General features: G+C 19.3%; 4 protein-coding genes and 1 pseudogene across 4 annotated transcripts in view, besides 1 other annotated feature; 3 read left to right on the forward strand and 2 right to left on the reverse strand.

Annotated features, from left to right (window-relative positions):
• PADL01_1442600 (conserved Plasmodium protein, unknown function) overlaps positions 1-44 on the forward strand; it is a gene marked incomplete at both ends in the record, with an annotated part of 2616 nt that extends 2572 nt beyond the window's left edge. Inside the window, one exon of the mRNA XM_028684708.1 lies at positions 1-44. This exon is cut by the window's left edge and continues 2283 nt beyond it. Within this exon, the coding sequence (XP_028540759.1) occupies positions 1-44 (44 nt within the window).
• A 4875-nt stretch (positions 45-4919) lies between these two features.
• PADL01_1442700 lies at positions 4920-6377 on the forward strand (annotated as a pseudogene).
• Positions 4920-6377: a sequence feature (conserved Plasmodium protein, unknown function).
• A 346-nt stretch (positions 6378-6723) lies between these two features.
• Positions 6724-7956, reverse strand: PADL01_1442800 (conserved Plasmodium protein, unknown function; the record flags this gene model as incomplete). The annotated part of the gene is made up of 1 exon (XM_028684709.1): positions 6724-7956. The coding sequence occupies one exon, from the start codon at positions 7954-7956 to the stop codon at positions 6724-6726; it is 1233 nt and encodes a 410-aa protein (XP_028540760.1).
• Positions 7957-9888: 1932 nt separating this feature from the next.
• On the forward strand, positions 9889-19686 carry PADL01_1442900 (protein transport protein SEC7, putative; the record flags this gene model as incomplete). The annotated part of the gene is made up of 1 exon (XM_028684710.1): positions 9889-19686. The coding sequence occupies one exon, from the start codon at positions 9889-9891 to the stop codon at positions 19684-19686; it is 9798 nt and encodes a 3265-aa protein (XP_028540761.1).
• A 675-nt stretch (positions 19687-20361) lies between these two features.
• PADL01_1443000 (serine/threonine protein kinase) lies at positions 20362-24087 on the reverse strand (the record flags this gene model as incomplete). The annotated part of the gene is made up of 1 exon (XM_028684711.1): positions 20362-24087. One exon carries the CDS (start codon positions 24085-24087, stop codon positions 20362-20364), a length of 3726 nt encoding a protein of 1241 aa, XP_028540762.1.
• Positions 24088-24643: the final 556 nt, after the last annotated feature.

A 24643-nucleotide genomic window follows, 5' to 3' on the forward strand; every position in this document is an offset into this window, starting at 1 on the left:
AACAAACAAATAAAAATAATCTTCATGATAATTATCTAATTTAAATAAATATTTATCACAATATAAACAAGATATATAATTATTATTTCTTTCATTCATTGTTTTGAAAGTACGTATTTTTTGTATAACCTCATCTAATTTATCCGTGTCCATTATACTACTAGATAAACTATTTTGAAGACAATCATCCTCATATATACTTTTATTTTCATATATATTAAATGACTGACTTAAAATAGAATTAATATAATAATTAGATATATTCATTATTATTCTTTAATGTATTTCCAAAATTTGTTTTTAATTCATCCTTGTAATTACATTCCCAATTTTCATTATGATGTATATTTTTATTATCAATAAAATTACTCTCTTCATTATTAATTATAAAACTTGAATCATATCTTTGTGATTCATTTAATTTTTTTTCATTTATATTTCTATTAATATTATATGATAATGCTTTTATCATTTGTAATCCTTTATTAGTGGTTCAGACAGTTCAAAGCAATGATATTGAGCTATCTCATATTCTTCAATTGATGAAAAATAAAAAGAATTTTTATTTGATTCACCTAACTTAAATTTTTCTTTTTTATTTTTTCCTAATATATCTTCTTCCTTTATAAATACTTTGCTTTATTATTGTATATTATTATTAATTAATGGTATTCCTAACCGGGTTTAACATTTAGAAAATTATTATGTTCTCTTTTTTTTATAAATTATAATTTGTCTAAATTATATTCATTTTGTATCTCATATTATTAGAATATAAGAATTTACTATCAATATTTAAATGGGCGAAACTTATCTGATTCATTATTATATTATATAAAAAATAAATTATCCTCATTTCATATTTCATTCATAACACAATTTTTGGTATTGAATTGCCCTATTAAAATTATATTTTGTAGTTTTTTATTATTTATTAACAAATTATCTTCTTTGGTTTGCCTTCTTCATATGTTACATTAAGATAGTCACGTTCACTCATACTTGTTATAATATTTTGTTTGGTATCATTATTAAAAAAAAATCATCTTTCTTTCTTTAAGGCTATATTCTTTTATTCTTAATTTGTTTATATTATCAAAATTTTTATTCTCTAATATATTTGTATGATTCATATAGGTTTTTCCTGAACATTTAAAACTATGCCCTATCATTCATTTTGCAGTAAATTTATCATTAGAATTTTTTTTTATTTATAATTTTTTGGATTATATCCTTATTTCTTTGACTGTAACTAGTTTATATGTTCTGATGTTTGATGTACTATTAGGATTTTTTCTTATTGAACATATAATTTTTACTTATTAGAATAAATGAAAACTTTCACCTCCTCCTACACTATTACATAATGTATTAACAATATTATCATAAGAATTATTAAGTCTTGTTCATACTAGTAATTTTATCCCTACTATGCAATAAGGATTGTAAGTTACTTCTCATATAAATTAAAGAACATATTCTTTTTTCTTTTTATTACCATTGTAATTCAACTTCATTTATTTTTTTATCTTTTTGCTACAATGTAAGGGATGAATAATCATCACATGTATGTCTATATTTTAAACTATGTATATATTATTTATGATATCTATTCATTTTCATTATTTATGTTATTATTATAGCTAATAATTAATTACAAAGGTTCATGTATTTAATAGGAATTTGCTATGTATTCTTTATTTATTAGATAAAATATATTTCTTTTCATATTTATTTCTATATCTTCCTTCTGGTTCTTTGACATATCCCCCCTTTTTTTTGTACACTGTCACAATACATGGTTTATTATAATTTATTTTCATTTCTTTAATCTTTGTCACATTATTATTTTCTTCAAATTTAATATCATTTTTTATATCTAATGATTTTATGGAATTATATGAATGATGTAATTTATTTTTTCTTAAAGGATTATTATCATTTTCTTCTTGATACTTCAAATTATTATTTAATATATTGGATGTGAGTAAATCAAAATGGTTTTTTTCCAAAATATTTGACTTCATATATTCACAATTGTTATTCAAATGAATATCATTATTATTATGTACATGTATATGTATATTTTTATCAACCTCTTGGCTATACAACAATACATTTTTCGTATTTTCATATGTTATATCAATGTTTTCTTCTTCTTTTATATTATCTATTGATGGAAAATATACCATATTTTTTTCTTCCTTATTAGGTAAATCCTTAGAATGATTAATAGATGTATGTACATATTTCAACTTATTATTACTTACTTTACTATTTAAGAAATTATCCTTATCTGATATTGGTATCAGAATACTCTCAGGTGTACATTTATATTTCATACCAATTAAATCTATATCCTTCTTCTTATTCTCTGATATTTTATAAAAAAATTTATTATACTTAAAAAGTAATATATACTTTTTTCCTTTCGGATTAATTTTTGGATTATAATTGAAATATCTTTTTATATAATAATTTCTTTTTATGATAGGAAATGAATATTTGAAATTCTTTCTTCTTATATTATTTAATACTATATATATAATATCAACATTTTGACACATCATATCTACACTTTTTTAAATTGCATTATGTAATTATATAGATGTCTTTCTTTTTCTTTGGTATAAATAATCAACATTATTTTGTATATACATTGTATATAAATCAAAGCTTTGGAAATATTTATTTTTTCTAGGCCTTAATATATTTATTGTTTTCTTCTTTGCTTTTTACAGAATCATTATTCTCCTTTTGTAGGTCTCTTATTGTATTGCTATATATATTAAATGAGGATTAAAAATTAAATATCCAATAATAGAAAGGATTCATTTATTATTCGTTTTCCAACAATTTGTTTCTTCAATTTTTCTTCTTATTATATTTGTTGATGGGTTTATAATATTATAAAATTCATCATTATTATTACATATAAATTATTTTTCATAAATTATTTTTTTCATTCTCATTTATTACAGATTCATTTCCTTTTTTCAACATATATTATTTTGTCTTTCTCATATTATATTCATTCCATTAAATATGATCATTTTACCTTTACTACTACTGTACTATCATTATCATTTATTATTCAGAATCTTTTCAATCTCTTTTATTCTCTTTTCAGTTTGATTACATTAAAGTTAAAAAATTTATGTGCGTTCCTTGATAAAAATTAATTACATCATTTTTATTACTTTCTATTATATTTTGTTTCTCATCTTTCTTTTCGTTTTCTTGAATTTCTATTCATATCAAATAATTATTGGTGTATACTTATTTTCTGACACATTTTATACTTTTTAAAGTCTTTAATATATTCATCAAATAAATTTTGTTCTTTTCAAGAATATTATTGCTCTATAATCATTCATTTTTTGATATATTATGGGTTAAAATTTTCTGATATATTCTTGAACCTTCTTCCATCATATTTCTTAAGTTCTTTAAATTAATTACATTCTCTAATAGAAAAATTTTCTTTGTCTAACATATTATAGGAAAGAAATACATCCTTAAAAAATTTCTATCATTATTAGGAGGGAGCAAGGAATTATTCATATTTTCAAGATCAGCATAAACTATTTAAACAATTGCTCGTATAATTTATTGAAATGGGTGTTCCATCTTTTTTTTTCATCCTGCTGGGAGAAGTATAATTATACGATATATCTGATCGCTTTACTATTATTCTTTTTGTGTATTATTTTGCTCTTCTATATTCTATTCTTACACAAAAAGCATATTTGTTTTTCATTATTCCTCATTTGATTATTATTTTTTCATTAGTTTCATTTTAACAAGAAAGATTAAATTTGTTAATTTGCTCATGTTTGTTTATGCCTTCAATATTTTCCGACACTGTTCAATATGTTAATTGATATATCTTATTTATTTTAACTATTTGTATCCATATTATTTTGTTTATGGAGAGGCTTATGTATTTCTCCTCCTTAATAATAGAATTTGAAAGCTTATATTTTCTTCCTGTGTTCTATTTATTTATATCTATCATGCTGCTATCCTCTTCTCTGCTTTGGTGTTTGCATTTCATTAAGTATTTCTTCAACAGGTATGTACCATTATTATCATTTGATGGATATAATATGAGATGTTTTTAATTGTGGTATCTTCCCTTTATCAGCTACATTCTTGCTGGTTTCATATATATCATCATATTGATTATCAATTTGCCTCATTTTTTATTAAGTTACTAGGAAATTTATCACTTATATTTATCTTTTATATTGTTTATCAAAATGATTCATTGATTATTTATATTACTTAATCTACAATTATTTTTGATGTACTCCATTTTTTAAACATAGTATCATTTGGTGTCTATACCTTTTTGCGTGCTATAATACTCTTTAAGTGCATGAATTTTCTTTTTCTTGTTTTTCAAAACGGGAGGATATTGATTATTATGAAACATACAAATTTATATCAATTTGATTACACAATATATTTGTTTTCAATGAAAGGATTCATACTTTTATTTTTTTTTATTTTCCTTTATATTATTTAATTGATTTTTTATTAATAACGTTAATTAGGTATATATAACTATTTTATATTTAAAAATATAAGACTGTTGCTCTTTAAACTTTAACTTGATTCATTTGATTAGTGAATATTTAAATGGTTGTCCACTTGCTATTATTATATTTGCTAATTATGTTATCACATATATCTTCTTTCTCTTTCTATAGAATATTTTTCTTCTTTATGATGTTTTAATTTTTAGGACGTTAGTAAACATTTTTTTATAATCTATAATATTTTCATCATTTTACTTTTTACATCACCATATGTCGTTCATACGTTTACATTTCTTTTTATGTTTTTCTTTTATTGTTATAATGATTTTACAAAATTTTACTTATATTATTATTATTATTATTATTATTTTATAATTAGATAATTATCATGAAAATTTTTTTTTTGTTTGTTCAAATAAAGAAGAAATAAGAAAAGAAAAATATACATGTTCTATTTGTAAACATAAATTAAGAGTATTAAATAAATATAAAAATGATAATGTACAAAAGTACATACATATTAAATCAAATGATACTGTTCAAGAAAATTCAACAAATAGAATTATAAAAAATATGGATAATAACATAAAGGTTAAAAGAGATACAATGAATGATATTTGTAACGAAGACGATTATATAAAACACTATAATGGACACGATAATAATAATATTAATTATATTAATTATAGTAATAATAATAATTATAATGATGATTATAGAAATTATGAAGAAAATCATAGTGATTATACAAAAGATGAAGATAAAATTAATCAATCAAATATGTTTTATTTAAATAAAGACTTCCAAGATGGTTTTTCTTATAATGTAGATAAAAAAGAAAGTCTATACTCAAGAAAAAAAACTTTTTGTGACTTTAAAGGATTGAATAATTTTGATACCAAAAATTTATATAGTGAATTCTGCAATGTACCTAAAGAATCTAATATAAGTAGTAGTTACACATCTTATAAAAGTAATATAACTGATCAAAAAAATGAACTAAGGAATAGTAAAAATAGTAATAATAATTACCCAAATGATATATATAATATATGTAATAATAAATCTAATAATGATATGAACAAAATATTTAATAATATATGTAAAAATTATAAATCATATAGTGATGATGAAATAAACAAAATGTATAATAAAAATGATGACATGATAAAAATTGATAAACGTTTTTCTTTGGATATGCGTTTGTTAAAATTACGAAGAAAAAATCATGAAAATAATATTATTCAAAAGGGACTATTACACAACAATAATAATAATAAGAAGAACAATAATAATAAGAAGAACAGCTTGTATCATAACAATAGTAGTAGTTTAATTATTGATGGAATGACTAATGTAAATAGAACAAATATGAATACTTATGAAAAGGAAAAAAGCATATATAACATAAATATAAAAGAAATGAACGAAAATAAAAATAAACCATGTGAAAGTAATTTTTTAAATAGAACAATTGAAAATACGTCAAAATGTTATAATTATATGAATTATTATATATCAGAAGATAAAAGTAATAATAATAATAATAATAATTTTGAGTATCAAATTGAAAAGAATCATATGTTAAATGAAGACAAATATAAAGGAATTAATAATGAACAAGTGACAAATTTAAATTTAGAAAATATACATTTAAAAGAAAAAAAAAAGATAAAAGAAATGAGAACATCAAATAATGATAATTATCCTTTAATAAATCAAAAACATAATTTTTTCAAGTCATTATTAATTAATGGAGATAAAAATATGTTAAATATTTCAAATGATGAGAATAATTGCTTTAAAAAATATTATTCAACATATATTAATTGAAAATATATATATATATTTATATATACATTTACATTTATTTATATTTTAATGTCCAGTGTGTATATATCCTCTTATTTTAATTGTTTCTTTCAAATATTTTAATTCATATAATCAACCAATATTATCTGTATTTTTTATTTTTATATATGATATTTTTAAGGAGCTCTTTAAATATATAAAAATATACATATTTTAAAATATTTTTATAAAACATACATTTTAATGATAATATTTTTTATATAATAAACATTTTAATTTGTTTTTTATACACAAAAAAATAAATAAATAAAAAAATAATAAAATATTAAATAGGTAATATATTTACTTAATATTTATATAAAAAAAATTATAGGATAACCAAATCTTCATTAATCATGGAGTATATTATTTTAGGAAAAATTTTTATCTGCAATTCGTTTTCTAATATATTAAATAATTCTATAAAAGTTATATTATCAGTATTATGAAGTTTGAAGTTTTTATTATTTGAATCATTAAGACATTGACTTATTATTTCGAATGATTGTATTTTTTCTGTCATTATATCATTAATATATATTTCATTAGGCACAGTATTTTCTTTATTTAAATTATTGTTATCATTATTTATTTCATTTTTAGATAAATTAGAAAGCTTGTTTTCTAGACATGAATGAATATCAAAAAATTTTGGATCTTTTGAACAATGTTTAGATTTATATATTAATATATTTATGCATATAAGATAGGATAATTTTTCTAATAATAATTCTGTAAATTCATCTAAATTTTTATTAGATTCAATAAATAAAAATGTAAATGAGAAGCCTTTGCACAAGATAAAATTTTCAATATTCACTTCTTTATGATAATAGTATTTTTTAATTATATGCATGTTCTTCCTATTTGATAGAAGCTTATTCATATCATATATCAAAAAATAATTTCTGAAAAAGATAAAGTCATTTAAAATAAAAGAGGTATAATTAATTAATTGTTTCAATGATCTATTAAAATATATTTCCTTAAATATATTTATGTCACTTATGTTTTCTAATTTTTTATCAACATTTATAATGTTATTTGATTTATAATATAGAGGGATATAATTATAAATCACTTTATTATGCAAAAATGAGTCATTTTGTATTTTTCTAACATTTTGAGTATTTTTATCAACTTCTGGTTGTATATCCTTTTTATTTATATAATATTGCGTTAAATTATTACACAAGTTAATTAATAATTCTTTAAAATGTATATTTTCTGATATTAAATCATTATAACAATTTAATTCAGTTAAGCCTATGACATTTTCATGTTGTGTAAAGCAATAAAAACCTTCTGCCAATTTTTTATCTTTTTTTTCATAGTTCGTATTAAAATTTTGAAAAATATAATTTATACTATTTACAATATTGTAATCGTTCTTATTTAAAATATTTTTACAAATACCAATTGACAAATTAGTTATCTTTCGAAATTCTTTAATCTTATTTAATTTTTCGTTAGATAACATGTTGGAAGAGCAAGTATTAAAATTACATTTTTGAAAATGTGTTTTACTTAGGTATTTACGTAAGTTCATAAGAACTAGCATTATTTTAAAAAAGTTGTATAAAGCATATGTGACAAAAAAGAAAGAAAGAAAAAAAAAAAAAAAAATACACAAAGGTTAATATAAATAAATAAATATGTATTATTTTTTTCTTCTTTATGTAGTAATATATTTTATTGTGTTTCTTAAAAAAAAAAAATGATAACTCCTTGAAGTATTTGAAAACATCTTTTTTGTTTTACATGAAATCCTTATAAATCCGGAATTATAACAAAAATTTTTACATTTCCTTTTTTTTTTTTTTTTTTTCTTTTCTTTAAAGAATAAATGAAATTTTTATGATTAAAATGAAAATGATATAATCATTCATATATATATTAGTCTTTAAATATTATTATTATTTAAGAACAAAATTTCTTATGCTTAAAATAATTAAATAAGAAAGGATATATATAAATATAAATATGTTTAGTAAATGTACACAAAAAAAGTTGAATATTTAAATATAATAGTGAGAGGAATAAATGAAAATTTATATATTATATATATATTATTATATATTTAAGTACAAAAAAGGGCTTTACAAAAATAAACATTATTTTTATTAAAAAAAAAAAAAAAAAAAAAAAAAAAAGGTATATTATTTTGTATTCATATAAGAAGCTATATTATAATATATACTTTTTATTTCTACAAAAAAATACAATAATTTTAAAGTTATGGTTTTATGATAATTCATATTATTATATATATTATATATATGTTGTAATAAAATATAAGATAATATAACAACAAAAAGAAAAAAAATATATATAATATATATTATATATTTTTTAAAATATGTGTTAATAAAAGATAATACAAAAAAGAGATATTTATATGGTAATATTTTTACTGTATTATATAAATATATGTTTATCATACTTTATTATAATATATTTATTATATTAAAATAATATTTTTATATAATGGGGTGAAAGGCATATTTATAAAATATATATTTTATATGATTTATATAACATAATATTTATATATATATTTATTATATGTATTATTTATAAAATGATACATTAATTAAAAATACATGTATTTATTTTTATATTATGGTAATATTAATAAATATAATATTAAAATATTTTTATTAGAAAAAAATAATAAAAAAATCCACTGTTTTTTTTCTTTTTTTCTTTTTTTCTTTTTTTTTCAAATAATAATATATAAATATATTTTTATATTTATTATTGACTTATTATATTATAATAATGTATTTATTTTTTCCATATTTAATTTATATATATTATATTATATATTTTTTATTATATTTATTTTAAATAATTTACTTTTTTTTTTTTTTTTTTTTTTTTTTTGAAACGTTCATATTATATATAAAATATAAATATATATTGTTTAAATTATTACATTATTTATTAATATTTTATTTTATTTATTTTATTTTTTTTTTTCATTGTTCTTTCCCATTACTTTAATGTTGCAGAATATCTGATGTTTAAAAAATAAAATAAAATAAAATAAACGATTTGTGATTTGGCATATTTATTTGAAAAATAACATTTTATATTTTATTTATATTTTTTATAAAAGATAAAATTCGATGCATATTTAAAATTGTACATATGATCTATGTCCTAACAAATATATATATATGTATTTATTTTAATGTATATGTAAATATATAAAAGTGTTATATTAATGATTAATACATATATATATATATATATATATATATATATATATTTATATGTTTAAGTGTATGAAGTAATGTTTATATAAAATAGGTTATATTATTTCTTGTAAATTGAAGAGAAAAATATATATATTTATAATTATATATTTTATATACACATGAAAGTATAAATATATATATATATATATATATATATATATATATAATTGTTAATATATATGAACATATGTTTTTTTTTCTTTCTTTTCATTATATATTTTTTGTGAAGAATGGAATACAAATATTATGATAAGAAGATGGAGAAATGCATAAGTTTTAATGAAGCTTATGATTTAAATAATGATGAAAAGAAGGTGGGTACGAGTTGTGAAGATTTTCTTATGAATAGTTCATCATATATGAATGATGATTATTTGAAGTTAAATATTTTTACTATTATAAAGAATGAAATAATAAATGTATTGTCAGTTATAAAAAAGCATGAATATAACAAAAATTTAGATTCAAGTATTGTAGACGCTTTATTTATTTTATATAATAATATAAACAATTTAAATAATAATTTAAAGGAAGAAATAGAAATACATGATTTTAATAATAAGTTAGATATATATCATATTGCTCCATTTTTAAATATCATAAGAAATAATAATATCTTTTATAAGATTAAGTTAAGTGCATTACAATCGTTAGATCATATATTAAAATATAATAGTAGTTATTTTAATGATAAATATTCTAATGAACATTTAAATCGAAAACAAATATCTTATTTATGTGATGATTATGATAATGAAGTAAGAAGTAATAATAGTGATCATATATGTAAAAGAGATATTATAAATGAATCCATAGAAAAACATTGGACTAAAGATTTTGATGATAAACATGATGGACCATCAACAAAAATGTTAAATGAAAAAGTTCCAAAGAAAAAAAAATATCATTTCTTTTCAAAGAATTATAAGTTACATAAAAAGTATCATTTGGATAAAGAAGAAGCAGAAGAAAATTTTACGTGTGTAATAAACAAAGGAAATAATATTATTAATATTAGTATAGAAACATTATTGAATGCACCAATAAATTATCATAATATGAATTATGAAGAAATTATATTATATGATACTATGATATTATTTAATAATATATTAATGAATTCTATAAAAGTTGTAGACAAAAATAATATTATAAAAATAATATGTTATATTTTTAAAATATACAAAAGTACGAAATATTCTTTATTATTTAAAGGAAATTGTGAATCAATATTAATTAATATTTTTCATGTGGTTATGAAAAGTTATGTAAATAATATAGATGATGATTTTATTCATGATATATTAACTATCATTTTAATATTAATAAATAATAATAAAAATAAGTTTGTATTAGATTTATTAAATAAAAAGGATTTTATTAATTTATATAATGAATTATTTGAAAATGAAATGTCTCATGAAAATTTAGAAAATATTAACATATTATCATTTAGTTTATTAAATATATTAATAGAAGTATATGGATATTCATTAATAAATAAAAATTTTGATTCTATATCAAATATAATCAGATGTCTATTTATACATATAACATCATCATCATATGTACTTATATGTAAAGCCTTAAGATCATATATAAATATTTTCATTTTATATAAAAAGCATTTTTTTATATACAATGAAATATTTATTAATATATTATTAAATACATTAAAAAAAGGTTCATCCAAAAATATAACTGAAACGGCACTATTAACCTTATCACATTTTTGTCTAGAAAATGTATTATTCGAAATATATTATAATTATGATGTTAATTTATATGCCTCAGATTTATTACAGAATTTTATAAAATCTATATTAGAATTATGTGTTAATTTTGTTCATAATACAACAATAATAAATGAGGTGATATTCAAAATGATAAAAAATATTTTATATATATTAGTACCTTATGCTAATCACACCAAACAAAAAAAAAATAATGATCATCATAATAATAATATTAGTCATCATAATCATTTGAATAGTTTACATTTACATAGTAATGACAGCTATTATAATCATATTTCTATTCATGACATGACTCACAATACACATGATTGTGGTTATATAAACCAATTAATAATTGAGTTTAAAAATGATATTTATTCGGATACTTATAATAAAGTTTTTGGATCAAGGAAAAGAAAAAAGGCAAGAAAAAGAACGTCTATAATTCATGAATTTAATATTAAAGATAAGGATAAAGAAGATGAACACGATAACGAAAATAAAGATGAAGATCACAATAAGAAACATAGTATTAATAATAATAATAATAATTATAATAGTGGTAATTATTATGATAATGAGGGAAATTTAAATCAACATATTATTGATAATCGTAGACGAACAAGTTTATCCAAAAAAGAAGCTATTAATGAATTCATTGATCGTTATAATGATAATAAGAATGAATTGAAAAAAAAAAAACATAATTTAAATGAATTATATTCCTTAAATTTCTTATCATCATCAACTAAAGATAATAGATTTGTTACCTTTTGTGCACTCTTATTATTTGAACATTTCAGAGAATATGTTAAAGTAAAATATATTAAAAAAAAGAAACATATCATGAGAAAGAAAAAAAGAAGAAAGGAAATATTAAAAAAATCAGCAACTATATTTAATACACTTAAAGGTAAAGCTGTTGATGAATTAATTAAAATGAGAATTATACAAACACAAGAAACATTTAATAATATTGATTCTAATTATGCTATCATCGATTCAGAAGCTATGCACAAAGATGATGATATAATTGAATACTCAAGTTCATTATATGAAAATAGATCATTTCTTACTAGTGAAAATGGTTTTGAAAAAGGTTCGAGTATTAAGAGTAATTCTTTTAATCCTAATACACATGATAATAAAACGCAAATGAATAATAGTAACATTGATATGAACTTATCACATAATAGTTATAATCATGATGAACTTGAAAATAATAGAAGCTTAATCAACAATCATAGTCATTTTACTACTGAAGAATCATGTGACGAAAGGAATGAAAATGCAAAAGACATAAAAAAGAAGAAACATATAAAAGGATATACTTCTCAAAAAGAACGAGAAAATGCCATAAATGATGAAGACGAAGTAGACGAAAATAATAATAATAATGATGATGATGGTAATGATGTGGAAGTAATAAAACAAGAAAATAAAATGTTAAATGGTATTGTTGATGAAAATATATCAAGAAATGATAAAAAAAAAAAAAAAAATAGTTCTAATATACATAATAATGTATCTGATGATCATTCAGTATTAAATAATAACTCCAAAAGTTCTATTGGTCATTATGAGAAAAATGTTGAAGGCCAAAAAACAGACAAAAATGATAATACAGAAAATAATATTATTAATAATAATAATATTGATGATGATGAAAATATTAACAATAACTATACAAATGAAGAAATATCTAAAAAAGAAAGTGATTTACATAAAATGGATAATAATCAAAAGAAAAAAAAACACCACCATCATATGACAGCAACGGAAATTATTTCATCGGTTGCTCATAATTTTTCTAAAAAGCATTTTAAACATAGTACTAAAAATAATTTAATGGAAGATGAATATTTTGTAAAATCAATGGCTAAATTTGTAAGATACAATCCATTTTTAGATAAAGAATTTGTAGGTGAATATATTTCACATAGGAAAAATATAAACCTATTAAAACGTTATGTAAGATTGTTTGATTTTTGTAATTTATCTTTATTATCTTCTTTAAGATTATTTTTACGTTGTTTTAAATTACCTGGAGAAGCTCAATTAATCGAAAGAATATTAGAACATTTTAGTTTATGTTTCTTTTATTCTAATCCTATACATGGTGACTTAAGTAACATATATAAAGTAGAGAATGATAAGGTTGTTTGTTTAGTAAATGACGAAGAACTAGCAAATAAAAAGAGGTACATATTAATAGATTTTTTAAATGAAAATAGTAATAAAAATAATGCTACTCATGATGATAATGTATTACAAAATGGTAATGAGAGTGACGCGAAAAAAAGTGTTGATCAGAATAATAATGAAAATGATTCGAATATAAATGAAAATAGTACAAATGTGAAAAAACACAATGTTGATAATAATGAAAATTGTGTGAATGATTTACATATTGAAGAAAAAATTAATTTAAAAAAGAATGTAAATATAAATGATTATATGCATAAAAATGTATATTACTTATCCAAAAAAATTGAAGGTATGAGTGAAGAGGAAATTCAAAAGAAGTATGTACTTCTTGAAAATAGTGATGTTATTTTTATATTGACATATTCTATAATTATGTTGAATACAGATTTACATAATAATCAAGTTAAGAATAAAATGAAATTAGAAGAGTTTATTAAAAATAATAGAGGAATAAATAATGGAAAAAATATTGATAGAATATATTTAGAAAATCTATATAATTGTATTTTAAATGAAGAAATCAAATTATTTTCAAATACACAAAACACATATACAAATGATGATCAATATTGGAAATTATTAGATCAAAAAAAAGAAGAATATAAATATTATCATTCTTTTAAAAAGAATGAAATATATTTTTATAAATATGATATAAACAAATTGTTAATAAGAAATAATTTCCTACCTATATTTTTTGAACTCTTTAAAAGAACTAATGATTACAATTTAATCGAACACTGTACATTTATGTTTAAAATGGTTATAAATAATTTGGCATATTATCATGATTTAGGAAATATAAATAAAATAGGTTATATATTTAAATATATAAATTTTTATTTAACACAAAAATGTCAATCTTTATTATATTTATTTTTCCATTTTATAAAAAAATGTTATAATTCATTTAGAAACTGTTGGTCCATTTATATTAATATTATATTTAAATTAATTACTGTTGATTTATTGCCTATCTTTTTTTATCCACATATATTTATAAACAATACTCAATTTAATATTGACAAAGACTTTTTAAGTAGAAAGTCTAAGAAAGGAAATACCTTAGAGACATACAATATAAATAAAAGTATTACAGAGACCTATCAACATCCATTTTTAATGTTTAAAAAAAATGTCAAGAAATTAAATAAATCAAAATGGATAGACGATTTCAGTAGTATGTTTTTCTCAAGACATAGTACTAATGAAAATAACAATTTGTCTATAATATTTAAGGATAGTGGTAATTATAATGAAAAGATCGAAGAAATAAAAAATCAAATCAAAGAAAAGGAAAAGGAAAAAAAAAAAAAAAAGAAAAATGATAAGGTTAAGGATAAGGTTAATGGACAAGAAAACGAACATGATAACTTAAACAAAAATAAGAAGAAAAATAATGAAGATATAAAACATGACGATAGAGAAAATGAAAAGCATTCAGAAGAACATCATAAGGCAGATCATAATGATATAGATGAAGAAGATGATGATGAAGATGATGATGACGATGATATTGATGATGACGATAATGAATATGATGATGATTATGAAGATGATGACTATATTGATGATGATAATGATAATTATTATAATCTGAATGACAATAATAATAATGATCATAATGATGAATTGGAATATATTTATGTAAATATCAAAGCGGATCCTAAAAATATAGATACTAGTGCAATAATTGATAATGTTAATTTATATAAAAAATTAAAATTAGATATATATAACTTTTTTACATTTAATGATTTTCACAATAATATGATTACAAATTTGAATATTAGTAGTTTTATTTATTTAATAAAAATTTTAATTATTAAATGTTCAATTAAGAAAGAAAATGAAATACATAATGTGTCTGCTCATCATACAAATAAATCGGAAGTACATCATCATTCATTTTTAAAATCACCAACAATGTCTCATAATCATAATAATAACTATTTAACTAATGATAAAGGAGGTAGTACATTTAATGTTAATGATTATATTAATGATACAAATCCTATCATAGTAAATTCTGAAAGTTCTTTTGATCAATTTTATCATAGCAAAGAAAAATTATTAAGTACTCAAATGTTTTTTCATATTATGTGTTATAAGATTAATTATACTTATATTTTATATAATATGTTATGTAAATTAAAATTGAAATCTTATAGAAGAATAAATAGATTTATAGAAAAAGGAGAAGTTCATGAACTGAATTTATATATGAAACAAATTCATGAGGAAAGAAAATGTAAAAATATAAACCATGAGGAAAGAAATAAGAAAAATTATTTCGATCTAACCTTAAATAATATATATGACACTGATAATACAAGTGATGCTGAATTGAGCGATTCTGATTATAGTGACATATCTAATGATTCGTTTTTTGTAAAAAGAAAGGAACGTATTTTAGTTGATATATATATGCATAGTCATGAAGGTCGTGGAGAAAAACATAGAGATGAAAGAAATAGAAATATTAATCATATCGATCATAATCATAATCATGATGATCATTTTGATAATAGTAAATATGTTGATGAAGATGATCTTTATGATCATTATTATTATCATCACCATGAACATAAACATAAAAGGCTACACGAAGAACAAAATGAAGAATATGATGAATATAAAGAAATGTATAATGAATTTGATAAAATTTATTCCTATGCTGATAGTACAGATGAAGAAAGAGAAGACGGACATGATGAAGAACATTCTTATGAACATGCACATCATAATCATAATCATGATGAAGATGAAGATTCGACATATTTAAGTGATGACAAAGAACATGGTGATGTATTTAATAGTATATATTATAGCAAACATAAAGGAGGTCATAATGTAAAAGGAAATTTCCATATAACAAATGATGGGAATTTAAATAAAAATTTAAAGAGAAGTAAACAATATTTGATTGATAAAATAAAAATGGATCTTTATATGAAAACATATATTATGCACATAAAAATTATCGTATTTACCTTTGAACATTATTTTAATTTATTAAATAGTTATTTATTAATAAATTATGATTCTTCTATTTTTATTAATATATATAATAGTATTTTTAAAAATTACAAGATGGATAATGTAAAAGTAATGACAGAAGAGGATATATCCAATGATAAATCATATAACTTTTATGATACAAATTTTGAAGATATAAATAAAAAAATAAATTACAAAGAAGAAGAAGAAGAGGAAGATGAAGAAAAACGTATAAACATAAATGATATTGAAAATAATCTATTTACTGTAAAGATGGAAAAATCAGAAACGGAAGAAGATGACTGGTTGTTCATAGAACAATTAATTATGAGTATTATGAATTTTTCATATCTTTGTTTTAATATATATAAAGAAAATAAAGTGCACATTAGTAAGAAGTTATTAAAGAAGATGCATATGAATGGGGATACTGTAAGAAGAATATGTTTAGAATTACAAAAGAGAAATAAAAAGTTCTTTTTCTTATGTGGAATATATTTAATATATATATTACAATTTTTAAAGAAAAATATATTATATAGATTTATTGATAAAATAATATTTGTATTAGAAAAAATTTCAAAAAATGTATACGTTAATAGTTGTATTATAAATATATACTTAAATATGTTACAATTAATAACTCCAAACAATATATTATATAAAAATACAAATAATACAAATATATCTTTAAACGATAAAGATATATATATTTATATTGAAAAGGCTACAATATATACTGAAAGTATTAATAATATAATAAATAATAATAATGTTTTATTAAAACTGAATAATTTTAATATTGAAAATATAATATTATCCCTTTTACCTTATTTATTATATTTTAATAACAAGAAAGAAGAAATTAATTCACATATAGCATCAATAAATTCTGAGTGTTTACATATAATATCAAATATATATTATAAAAGTATATACATGTATATGAACAATAATATTAATCATAGAGATAATGATAAACATATAAAGATGAAGAAGAATAATACAGGGCTTCTTTTGAATTCTGAATGTGATATGGAAAAACATCAGGACATTTCTTATGAAAATATAATTGAATTAAAAAAAATGTATATATTTTTATTAACATGTTTTGTTTTGTCTTTGGCATGTTCGTTTAGCTCGAAAAGAACAAGGAGTGAAGCTTACATAAAGTTGCAACAATTTTTATTTAATGAGAGTTATATATTTAAAAGAGTAAACAAAAAGGAAGATAATAATAATAGTAATAGTAATAATAATAATAATAGTAATAATAGTAATAATAATAGTAGTAGTAGTAATAAAAATTCCAAGGAAGAAAAATATGTATATAGAGATGAAAAATTAATAGACCTAATAAGCAATTTTATCATTTTACCATTAATTACATATAATTATTATTTTCCATTTATATGTAAAAATAAATATAGAGGAATATCAAATGATGAGGATGATGGAATTATGAAACACAGTGATAATGAAATAAAAGATAGTGAACCTTCGAGTGAGAATTTGTTAACATTAGATCAAAATAATTATTGTAAGGAAGCATTACTAAACTACAATTTATTTCATAAAAAAAATCATGTTAGTAATATGTCAGAAGAAATGTGGAAAAATAATGAATATGAGAATTGCGGTTGTATAATTAATTATAAGAATTTAGAGAATATTGAAAAAGATAATATTGTTTTAAATAATATATTGAATTATGCTAATGATTATTATATACATACTATATTACATAAACAATATAATTATTATTTTAGTTATTTATATGCAAAAAAAATGTTAACATATGATAATGTTTGTTATAGAAAAAGTATGAGTATTAGTTTTGTTAGTCATATTATGTTATCCTTTTTATATTCACTCCTAAATTGTTCAGATGATATATATGATGATGAAAAAAAACAAACAAATAATTTATTAAATAGTGAATTAAAAAATAATAAAACAAAGGAAACACATAATAATGATGAAGATAAAATTCTTAATTTATATTCATTGTTATGTTTAAATAATGAAGCTATGTACAATAAAATTGTTACCAAAGGCAAATGTGAAAGTAATTGTATTTACTACTTTTTGAAACATTTCTATCATTCCTTATTAACAATTAAAGAAGAAGCAAACAAAATATTAAATATATATAAAGAGACATTTATAGAAAATATGAAAAATATTATTTATGTATCCTCTTCCTATGCTTATTGTCTAAAGGATCATCGTATTAGCTGTTTTTCACACATAAAAAATGGCTACTATTTTTTAAGAGAACAGGAAAAAAATATATATATTAAATTACATAATGTACAAAATATTCATGACAAAGAGTATCCTCAGGAATTAGATAATGATGTTGTTAAAAATATTAAAAAATTGCAACTCAATGTAAGAATAAGTATAGTTATTGTGTATTATATTTTATATATGGATAATAATTCAAATGAGCAATTTAAAGCAACCTTTGAAGAATTATTAAATGTTCTACTAACAAAATATAGTGATAATGAGCATGTTGAAAAGGATGAACAAAAAAAGGAAAATGAAGTAAAGGAGGCTCAAACAAATGATGACAAGGAAAAAACTGTTGTAACGAGTAATAATGAAAATAATACAGGGAAAAAAGTAGATACTGTAAATGTTACAAATGATAAAAAAGAAGATAACGTAAAAGATTTAAATGAACATAAAGAAGATAACTTAAAAGATTTGAATGAAGATAAAGAAGATAACATAAAAGATTTAAATGAAGATAAAGAAGATAACGTAAAAGATTTAAATGAAGATAAAGAAGATAACTTAAAACATTTAAATGAAAATAAAGAAGATAACGTAAAAGATTTAAATGAAAATAACGAAGATAACGTAAAAGATTTAAATCAGGATAAAGAAGATACCGTAAAAGATTCAACTCAGGATAAAGAAGATAATATAAAAGATTTAACTGAGGAAAAAGTGGATGAAAATATAAATATTTCAAATGAAGACGAAGCACTTGAAAAACCTCAAGCGTTAGAAGAACAGGGGAAACAAGATGATTCTCATTCATCTGATGAAAAAGATGAAAAACAAAACTAAAAAGGATAATAAGAAGAAGTCTAATAATAATGAGGTGAAACAATAATTTAATTTGCTATTCTTCAAATTTGAGAACTTATAATAAAGAAAAATTATAAGAATTTGAATATATATATATTAATTATATATTCATATCTTACATATGCATGTTAATAATACCAAAATGTGTTCGTTATATAATAAACATATATATATATATATATATATATATATATATATATATATATTTTTTTTTTTCCATATTTGCAAGAGAATAAAAAATTTGTTTTAGAAAATATTATTTATATAAATAATTTTTTATATTAAAATGATTAATAAAAAAAATACAAAAAAAATGATAAAAAAAAAATATATATTATATATATATATATAATAAATAATCATTTACATGAAAAAAAAAATGTTATTCCTATTTTACTTTATATAGTTTTAAAAATTTTAATTATTTATTTTTAACGTTTTTTCTATATTATGTTTCTTTTTTTAGTAAAGTATATTTGTAATACAAACATTATATATATTTATAGAACAACTTTATTGTATGAAAATGAGTATTTTTTAATTATCTTTTTAATTGTAAATATAAACATAATGATATATATATATATATATATTTATATTTATATATATATATGTACATACACATATTATCATAATATTTCTTTTATGTATATATTATAAACCATCTTTATACAAATTTGGCTGAAGCCATGGATGTTTTAAGGCTTCCGTAGCATTACACCTTTTAGATGGATCTATTTGTAATAATGATGAAAGAAAATCAAGAAATAATTTGTCACTTATTTGAAAATTATTTTTTAATAAGTTATCACTTGGATAACATACATCATAATAAATCTCACTGTTGCTATTGTTACGTTTTCTTGGAATGGATGTATTTGGATTTTTATTTTTTAATAAATCTTTTGTAATGATATTATCTTTTTTATTTAAACGAAAGAAATCTTTAGAATTAAAAATAATTTCTTCATCATCTACTTGATTTAATTGTTCTTCTTTTATATAATTGTCGTACATATTATCTGTTGTAAATTTTTTTAATATTATTAATCCGTGTTTTGTAAAGATATGTGGTATCCTACAATTATTTATCATATAAAATGGGAAAGGTCCAATATAAGAAACTATTGAATATATAAAACGATAAATATTTTGATAATCAAATAATATTTTTTTTGTTAAAAATTCAAATAATATACATCCTAAACTCCATATATCAATTTTCCTATCATAGTTTTGCTGTAATAAAACTTCAGGTGATCTATAAGATCGAGTTTGTACATACATTTCTAGTTTATCGCTTTCATATATACAACTATTAAAATCGATTATTTTGATCTTATCAAACTGTTTAGTACTATATATATTTATATTATCATTATTATCAATATCTTTTACACTATTGTTGTATGATTTATTAATATCACATAACATATTTGATGTCTTTTGATTATCATCATATTGTGTATCTTTATTTTCAATAAATGATTGATCAAATGATGGATACGTAATTATTTTATTTTCTTCTTTATTTGACATATTTATATTTGATGAATTCAAAATATTTTGTTCCATTGCATCATTATATGTAGTAGCTCCATTTTCATTAACTTTATAATATTTATCCCTTTTATGATTCTTCTTATTTTTTTTCATATTTATCATAATATTTTCTGGTTTCAAATCACAATGTATTAAATTCTTCGAATGTATATATGCTAATCCTTCTAATAAGTTTTTTGTCAATATTTGTAATTGACCTAAAGTTCCTAATTTTCCTTTCCTAATGAAATAATTATATAAATCACTTTGCATGTATTCTGTTACTATAATTAAATGTTCTTTATAATAAAAGGAATCATATAATTCTATAATGTTTTTATTAGATAAATTATTATTTGTATTATCATTACATAGTATATTTAAGACCATGAGTTCTAACAATCCTTGATCTAAAAACTGTTTTCCATTTTTCATTACTTTTAAACAAACATATTTAGGTTCTATCTTTTTTTTATTATTTATTAATTGGTTATTGTTATCATGTAAATTATTTTTAATTTCATGTTGTCTATTATAATCCTCATTTTTTTCTTTTATAATATTTAAATTTACAAATTTATCAGAATTGTTTTGTTTATCATGTGTTATATCTGAATAGTCTTTCATATATTTATCACAATTTTTTAGGAATACATCTTTATTATTTTTAACTTTTTTATATAATAAATTGAGACATTTAAGTGTAGTACTAAATTGCGTTTTTGATAAAACTTTGACTACTTTATATTTATTCAAAATAATTTGGCCTTTAATAAAATTCATACGTTCATTATTTCCATATTCGCTTTTGTTAGCTTCATATATAACCTTTAAATTTATACTATTATAATGGTTATGAATACTAATATTGTCATCAAAGGAAATATTGTCTGTGTCATATAAAATATTCTTCCTATTTGTATCATTATCTATTTCAACATTTATCATCGTATTATCTTCATCCTTATATTTATTTTCCTTTTCATTATAAGATATGTAAGATAACAATAACTCTTTTTTCTTTTTCAATTGTTTTGATCTAAATAAATTATAATCTCCATTGCAATATTCATGCATCCATTTTCTTTCATCATTTTCGTATGTGTTCATATGGTCCATATTTATATCATTATAATTTGTTGTGTAACATATATCTTCGACAATGGCTTTTTCAGAGTTATTATATTCATTGTATATTCCTTTATTTAAAGAGCAATCGTTGTTTATTGTTATAGCACTTGATAATTCATCATCAAAGCATAAGCTAATTAGATTTTTTCCACTCGAATGATGATTTTTATTATTTGTTAATACATTAGTTTCATTACTATTTAAGAAAAAGGAAGATTTTTCAATATATGTATTATTATTGTTATTTTGTTCTTGACAAATAAAATTCTTTTCATTATTTTTATAAAATTCGCTTATAGATTGATAAAAATCGCTAGTATTGCTATTAAGATTATTTTTCTTATCGCTAAAATTATTTATATCACAAATATCATAATTGTTCAGTTGTGTATTATTATTAATATTATTATGTATGTGTTCTATATTAAAATTAGGTGAATTATATCTATTGTCATTTGTAGATTTCATATTATCTGAATAATTAATAGGTCTATCATTTGTAGTATCTACTTCTTCGTTTAAATTATATCTCATGATTAAATAGTTAGGATCCATATTATATTGATCCTTATCGTTTTTGATACTTTCATTAAATATTCCAAAGTTAGGTGATGAATTTCTTTCATTAATTCCAAAAATAGGTGAGTTACATTTATTTGAAGAAGTATTTCTAGCTATTATACTATTTGAACGTGAATTATAACTATTCGTATTTGTATTATACATTTGATTAGGAGATGATAATATATAAGAATTACCTGTAGTAGAATTCTTTTCATCATTTGTATCATAGGTTGTTTCCAAGCATCTTTCATTTTCATTACAATAATTTCTTATATATAAATAATTACATGGAATATAAAAAAAAGGCAAGAAATTATTTTTATAAAAATCATCATTTTTTTCTATAATAAATGGATTATTTTTATCTATATATTTTATATTATCCTTTTTTTGTTTCAGTATATTTATTACTTCATCACTTAGATATGTAGAATAATCATTTAATTGAATATTACTATTATGTATAATATAAAATTGATTAATTTGTTCAATTAATTCTTTTCTTGATATTCTTCTAATATTCAATGTATAATCTAATCCACTTACATATTTCACAAGCACATTATTTATATTATGAATTAATATATTATCGTCACTACTTTTCTCTGATGAAGTATATTCAGTTGATATTTTCCTCATATAAAAATTTTCATAAGTATTAATATGATCATTTTTATTTTGCATTAATAAATTTTGTTCATTTATATTTTTAATTGTTTCTATGTTTTCTCCATAATCATTATATTTTACAAATTCTTTATCATTTATTGATTTTATCTGTTCCAAATTATTTCCTTCAATTTTATCTTCGAATATATTTTCATTATTTAATTTGTCTTCATTGTAAAATTTTATATCATATATCGTTTTATTACCATTCTTTTCATATAACATATTCTGAGGTATCTCACATTTATTTATATTTTGGTTTTGCAAAATATTACTACTTAATAAATTAACATTGTTCATAAAATCTTGTAATGTTTTTTTAAATACTACCTCTTCATTTTTATTAACTTCGTTGTTAATAGAACAAGAATGTATAGAATTTGTTAGGTGTCTCTTCTTATATTCTGAACAATATTTGCTAAATTCTTCCACTACATTTACAAGTGAGAGAATATCATATTCTGTCTTACTCATAGTTAATATGAATAAATGAGTAATATATATATATATATATATATATATATATATATATTATAATTTCTTAAATATAAAATTTTATTTAACCAAAAAATTATACATACATAAAAATGTTATTATGTAAGGTGATAAAATAAACAAAAAAAAAGCATAAAATATAAAACGAAAAAAGAAAAAATTATATACATAATATGTATATGTTTTGTTTTATGGAAATGTAATATATATTTATGTAGAAATAATTATTTAGTATATTATACACATATTATATACATATTATATTTTCTTTTTCTTCGATGAAAATACATAAAAAAAAATATATATATATTATTTTTATTTTATTTTTTATTTATACTAATAATTCATATTATATATATATATATATATATATATAGCTTCAATAGAATTTTTCAAACTTATATAATATTTTCATAAAATTGAACAATTTATTCATTTTCATTATATAATTCTTGAGATATACATGTATCAAAAATATTAATTAAATTTGGTATATATTACAACAAATGTATAATAAAAGGAATACTTTTTTTTT

This window comes from Plasmodium sp. gorilla clade G2 (assembly GCF_900097015.1).
Source record: "Plasmodium sp. gorilla clade G2 genome assembly, chromosome: 14".
NCBI classification, from domain to species: Eukaryota; Apicomplexa; class Aconoidasida; order Haemosporida; family Plasmodiidae; genus Plasmodium; species Plasmodium adleri (nom. inval.).